The following is a 7,244-nucleotide window of genomic DNA, read 5'->3' on the forward strand; positions in this document are numbered from 1 at the left end:
TTATAATAGCTATATATTATTTAGTTTCACAAAAACGCAAATTGTAATATTTTGATAAATATATGCAAAACAATTCATAGTATGTAGTTACAAGAATCGTTTGTTCCTCCTATATATATAAAATTAATTTTCGGGAACCTTGCAGGTGGAGTTCAATTAATTTAGAAACAATTCGTCAAAATCAATATAGGATGATAGAGTAATAAGAACATAAGTTTTGGACGGAGGAACAATAATTAAGATATGCTTTGAGTATTTTTATTCGATCATGTCCATTGACCTAGTCTTAGAATCTATTACGTACTGACTATCAAATAACATATCATAACCATGAAATAAGAGCTTTAATATGCACCATATGCATCTCCCTTATTTTTTGGTGTCTTCCATTGGGCACTATTAAATCCAGGATCACACCAAAAGTTTCACATGGGAGGTAAGTGCTCTCTAACGAAAGTGATTTCATACCCAAGACTCAAATTCGAGACTTCTGATTAAGGACAAACGAGTACTTATCACTCAGTTGTAAACCCTTGTTGGTCATCTCCCTCTATTAATCTTCTCCCCTTCCCCTTTAATTTTTGTTTTATATTTGGGGAAAGATTTGTGGTCGGTGACTCCATAACCAAGTACTAAGAGGTTGGTTTAACCCCTAAATATATATAATCAAATGAAAAAAAATAAAAATAAAGAAGACGATATTGTAATATCGAGTTGATTTTCCTTGCATTATTTACGATTATTAATATTGTACAATATATATTTGCAAACTGTAAACCTCATGATCTTTCCTAGAGGATGCAAATTAAAGTTATATATTATACAAAAAAAGCTATCTATTTTTAGGTTAAAAGTTAAATACATCACTAGATCTAGAGAATGTCTAAGTCCTTTGGGACTGAACCAAGTTCACCATATTCAATGCAGCATTTTTCAATTGCAAGGCATTGAAGTTTTGAGCTCTAGAAATGACAAACGCCTTTGCTCTATTGAAGAAATCAATGCCTAATTCTTCTCTTTGAACTTGCAATCTCTTAGGACACTTGAGCAAACTAAGATAAGTTCCTAAATCATGTACACAAGAAGGGTTATGCATCTTGAAGAAATCTAACAAGATTTCAACTCCAACATGTGCATAACATGAACAACTCCATGGTACCTCATACCACCCACCCAAAACCCTAAAATGCTCATTCAAAAAAACCCCAGGAAGTTTTGTTATAGGGTCATTTACATTTGTTATTCTCAAAACTTTTACACCTAGATCTTCACATCTCTCCTTGAAGCCAGAGTTTCCAACTCTTGGCCCTCCAAAGGAAAAAACCGTCACCGGTACTATTGTGTGATTATTCGATAACCTGTCACGATTCAGGCCCAACTCTGATATGTCGTAGGCTAGTAAGAGGGCTAGTGCACTCCCCATGCTATGTCCTGCCAAAGTTATGCTCATTTCCTCCCCTTTGTACTTGTTTAGTACTTTCCCTACCTCGGAAAGTAATTGTTCGCGACAACTTTCAAGGCCAAACTTTTCTCCCTCATTCGAAGTGTACAAACTCAAGAATCCAGCTTCAACCTTAACCTGAGGTCTCGGATTATGAGGATCAAGACGAGCAGGAGTCAATGAGCTCATCAAATTGGCTATCCATTCAGGGCTAGTGACCGTTCCACGAAAAGTAACAAGCACATCTCTCCTACCAAGCCTCTTTGTTTCTTCATCATTTGATACTGCAATATAACCAATCCATCTCCCACATGATGATGAGCCAATATTATTGACACCAATGTGGAAGACATTAATATCTGGAGTGGCATATATGTATTTTGTCACTTGGTAACCTGAATTTCCCAACCCTACTTCTCTTAACATCCTCTTCTTCCCATACTTGCAATTCAAGTATCTTTTTGAATTTGGATCAAGATCAAATGCATCATAACAAGCAGCCACAAACTCTCCATATCGAATAATCTCCTCGCGGAGAAGAGAATCCAATGGATCTGCTAGGTTTTCCCAGTTATTTGACCCTTGAACTTCTCTCCACATTGAAGCCAATCTCTCAATATTATTATTATTACTACTACAACTACGATCCGTTGTAGTATTAGTACTAGTATCAACACTGTGAGCAATGTTCTTGGAAATTTCCTTAGTGGATATAACTTTTGGTGCAGTTAGGTTACCTTCATTGAATCTGATAATAGATGGTTTAGGCAAAAAGTCTGATGAAAATGTAGGGAAGTTAAGCTGTATATTTGGCAATCTAAGCATTTTAGACACCATGAAAATAGAGAGAAATTACTAGAAAGGGAGAGAGGGTTAGCTCTAGTTGAATTATAGATCAAGGGTTATGTATATATTGTGTTTGTTTTGTGATGATAATTGAAAAGGGTGTTGTTGAAGTGGGGTAAGGAGAGAGTGAGTAGGGAAATTTAAAAAAAAAATAAAGACATGTTTAGCGAGTAATTTGACTGAGTAATGCAAAATTTCCATATAATGTAATAAATTAAGTGGTCGGTTGGGGCTCTAGTCGTGACTAATTAAATGTTTAATTTTGCGGCTGCAAATAAAATATGTTTATATAGCTAGAAATATGGTTTTGTTAATTCTCTCTCATTAATTTCCTTTCAAGTGGTTGACTTCAAAGGTGCGTTGATGCTATGTGGATGAATTATAGCGTGTTATTATTTTGGTTTTCCATTTTCTTCCCTTTCCCTCTATCTCTTTTTCATGTGTATGTTATTATTTTTTTAGGGTAACATAGTTACTATACAGAATTTTTTATTTTTAAAATTACAAATTTCATATTTTAAAAAAAATATTATCTGTATTTAGATAATTTAATAGTTTAAACAATTCTTTACCCTGGCGATGCTTAAACTCTATTCTTTTATAGTGTATCTTTGTAGGAGAAAATACATGTTCGATTTGGAAGTCCTCCCATGTTCTAAAAAGGAAAGTTCACCATAAATGTCGCATTCTAAGGAGGGACCAACCAGGGGATTGATTAACCATTGATAAATGGGGGGAAAAAAGAGGGGGAAAAAGGATTTTGGGTTGTGGGGGGGGGGGGGGCGTCTCTAACATGATTGCACTTGTTGACGTTAGCGTGCAAGATCAAAAGGTTTCACTAAATTGATCTTGATGATGATTTGATATCTAGTCCAGTTAAATTTCAGATCTTATTCATTTTTATTAATATTAAAACGTCTGAATCTAATATACATCTGAATATTAGAGATATTATATTTAGATTCGAACATTGAATGATTGAAACTATTTTTTAGCATCTAAATCTGGATAGTTTATCTTTTATTCAAAATTACTAATAATATAAAATTCAATTAAAGTACTATTAAATATTATATTCACAAAATTAGAGCTATATGTTCTGGGATGGAAGGATTCGAACCTCTGAATAGCGGGACCAAAACATGTTACCTTACCACTTGGCCACGCTCCATTTAAATTTCTATTCGATACTAAGAAAGTATATTACTGGTTTTGTTTGTTTGTCAACTCTAGTCCAAATATATGTAGAATATATTAGATTGATACTAGGATTTTGCGATGTTTTTGGTATGTGTAGATATTTCGCTCAAAGGATTGAAGGGAGATAGTGCATCAAGCTATTCGCAAGGACTAACTTGATCCTCTTCCCTAGAGATCTCAGATGAGGGAACCCTGGGAGAGCCGCCGACCCCAACTACCGTCCATGTACTATCCGTACTAGATCTGACTAACTGCCCATCCTTTATATGGTGTTATATAAATTATTTATTTGATAAATACACTCTAAAAGTGATTGGCGGCGGTGGTGATCAACGATAATAGTTGTAAGATGGTAGCCATGTTTGTATGGAGAAGGTTGGCAATGGTGGTTGTGGAGTGGTGATTGATGTGGTAATGGGCGCACATAAATAATAATGTATGGTGGTAATTAGCGGTGGAAGTAGTGTGTGCGGTAGAAATTTTTGGTTGTGCGAACAAAGTCCTATAAGCTGAAAAGATTAAGAGCTTACATATAAGGTGTAGTAATCTCTTAAAGGTATAAGCCGTGAAGCCATTTGAGGGAAATCGTTCGAGCTTTGTCCTAAACGGACAATATCACACTATGTTAAGAGTATCATTGGGTTAGTTATTGGGCTCAACAAGTGACTATAAATTTTGATGAGGTTGGAATTACGGTACAATAAATGACTATCTAGCATTTGTTTTTTCTATATTTTGATTCTTCTACTTCTGCTATTTTTCTTTTTGTCAAACTTAGCATATATACTTTACTTAGTGACTTGCTTATAACATGGATTATAAGAGTCTTGCCTAATTTAAAAGCCTTAACTAGTTCAGGCTTTTACGGATAGGAGTTATAAGATGTAACGAATGCTTCTTTAATTTTGTAATATTGATTATTGGCAATTGAATATTACATCATTGTTCCGATATATTCTCTTGTCCTCATGTTTTGGAGGCGAATTATTCAATTCATTAATCAATTTCTGTATCGTCCGTCCAAATCATTTATGTTTAAATACAACAATAAACAACGAACTCAATTGACACAAATAATGGATATCCACTATGTTGGTTAAGGTTGTTAGTTGGAACCGCAAAACCTGCATCCAGGAAAAATTACATGTTTTACTTGAAAATGATCTTGTATGAATAAGTAAATCCGGTATTCAAAGCATCCCATATTTATGACCTATAAATCACACAAAGATAATTTTACCGTTGTTTCAAGATTTTCCTTTCCGTTATAATTTTAATAGAAGAAAATAGTTCTCCAAATATTTTGTGTATTTTATTCATTAACCTCTTGTGTATATATATAGAGAGAGCAAGTTCAATGAAATAAACGTTGATCTCAAATAAGAAAAAACGTTTCTATTATATAAGGTGACCGGGAGAAAGGAGGAAATAGTTCAGCATAACTTTTATATAATTTGATTAGAAAAAGATAACCTTATAAAAAATATTTGTAATGGGCCACAAAATCAATTGATCTAGAAAAAAGAAAGAGAAAGAGGGATAATGAAAATCAAACCCATACCTATTTTGTGGGAAATTCTCACAAATATCACTAGCCTACTCCACTCGTTTGTTAATACACTAGGAATAAAAGGATGCATGTTTTTCTCTTATTTTTTCTATTTATCTTATTTTCTAATTTTTTATAGTAAAACTTTTCAACATGGTCAACACGATATATACAAGGTTTACCGAGGTAAGAATTCTGTAAGAAAGTCAACGCGGATGGACCCACTTTCACTCAAACCCACTAATACTCGTATATATTTATTTGTTTTCTTTTGAGCTAAAAAAAAATGCTATATTCATGTATCTATAAAAGAAGCTCTATATTTAAAAAATATTCCATAATTGAGGGAGATGAATCTATAGATTTCCTAAACCCCAACACGAGTTTTAGATGTAGCCATGATACATTTTTTTTTTTAACTTGTAGTTTCTTAAATTGAATCATAACCAACCCAATAATAAGTAACAAAATCACGATAACAAAAACAAAAACATAATGAATTTAAATATTCAACTACTAATTACTCCACTTTCATGTCTATTTTTTTCGTCTCAAGATAATAAAAAAAATTATTGTCAGATGCCTTTTACACTTACATGTTTGAATTAATTTGATTTTTATAATGTAAATGAGTCACATATCAATAGTTTAGTATACATACATGCGACAGTAAGAGAGGCTTTAAGATTATATCCAGCAGATTTATTGTATGATATACTTGAGAAATTTGGATTAACGGCAGCTTTAGTTTTCGTAGTCTATTACTCTCTCCGTCTCATATTATCCGTCGTCATTACTAAAAATAGTTGTCTCAAATTATTTGTCATTTTAGAAGTTCAAGACAAAATTAATTATTTTTATTATTTTTTACCCTTAGTAATAATTATCCTCGAATACTACAAACACTTCAATTATGACTATCTTTGTTCAAATATCAATGAAGAAAGATTAAATATTAAGATATGAATAAAGATAAAGTAATAAAAATCTCATCCTAATTATTTTTTCTTAAGGGCGTTATAATTTGAGACGGAGGGAGTACGCATATGATTTTAATTATATGAAATTTCAGGTGATTCATCATTTACAGGAATATAAAACACATGTATTTTCTCAGAAGAAACGGTTTTACAATTATGTTGAACAAAAACTAAACTTCAACATGAAACATCCTAAGTTTTATCAACAAATATTAAATATCAAAATGAATGTCTTTCCCCAAATAAGAACGGTTTGAAAAGATTTACTGCCGAATTTATCTCTATGACTACTGTAAGTTGTGTGTGTGAAATTCTTGCTATACTAATAGCTTAATTGCAGGAATTCACTGAAGAACTCGAGGATCAAGCAGTTGACTCAGGAACTTAGCGGAGAAGTTCGAGAATTTCAGCAATGGCGATGAGAAAAGCTGTGGGTTTGAGAGACTTATGAGAGAAGAGAGTATTTAGGAAAATTGTAATGGAATTCTTATTCATTTCTGTATATTACAATGTACTTATATGAAATGAAATGAATACAACTTGTCTAACAAACAGAATTTGTTCTCCTAACAACTCGTGTAACTAACTCCAACTAACTTTTGCTGACGTGGCATCTTACTAACTCATTTTCGGAACTTTGCCTCTAACTAACATTTGCTAATACTACTAACTTCGAGCTGGATTTTCTGTATCAATACTCCCTGCCGCAGAAGATCCTTGACCACAAGGAACAAAATGAGGAAATCTAACTTTCAATACAATCAAGAATTCCCAAGTAGCACAATCAGCAGGTAACCCTGCCCATTTCACCAGTCCTTATGCGACAGCTTTGTTTCCCTTCTTTACCATCCTTCTTTGTAGTATAGCCTCCTGGTTTGGACAATGTGGGCTGGCTATATCAGTGGTGGGACGGTAGGCAATTTTAATGGGTAGTTGGTGGCATTTCTTTAATAGTGATACATGAATGGTAGGGTGTAATTTAACTAATGGTGGAAACAGTAGGGTATATGCAACTGGTCCTACTCTTTTGGAGATCTGAAAGGGTCCATAATACTTTGCCGCTAACTTGTGGAATGATGTGCTGACACAGTAGCTTGTTTATATGGTTGGATCTTCAAATAAACCCAATCTCCAAGTGCAAATTGTCTGTCACTCATATGAGCATCAACTTGTTGTTTCATCCTTAGTTGAGCTCTCAGCAAATGGTGTTTGAGTAGTTGCAATTTTA

The 7,244-nt window shown here is 33.4% G+C and overlaps 1 protein-coding gene across 1 annotated transcript; it reads right to left on the reverse strand.

Annotated features, from left to right (window-relative positions):
- Positions 1-732: 732 nt before the first annotated feature.
- LOC142169110 (galactolipase DONGLE, chloroplastic-like) lies at positions 733-2,292 on the reverse strand. Its single transcript, XM_075230343.1, has one exon. It carries the CDS (start codon positions 2,276-2,278, stop codon positions 884-886), a length of 1,395 nt encoding a protein of 464 aa, XP_075086444.1. The 5' UTR covers positions 2,279-2,292; the 3' UTR covers positions 733-883.
- Between the last annotated feature and the right edge of the window lie 4,952 nt (positions 2,293-7,244).

Source organism: Nicotiana tabacum, chromosome 14 (assembly GCF_000715075.1).
Source record: "Nicotiana tabacum cultivar K326 chromosome 14, ASM71507v2, whole genome shotgun sequence".
NCBI lineage: Eukaryota > Viridiplantae > Streptophyta > Magnoliopsida > Solanales > Solanaceae > Nicotiana > Nicotiana tabacum.

What these genes read in the sequence shown, in the direction of transcription:
- LOC142169110 (XM_075230343.1), bottom strand. Translation starts at nt 2,278, where the DNA reads ATGGTGTCTAAAATGCTTAGATTGCCAAATATACAGCTTAACTTCCCT.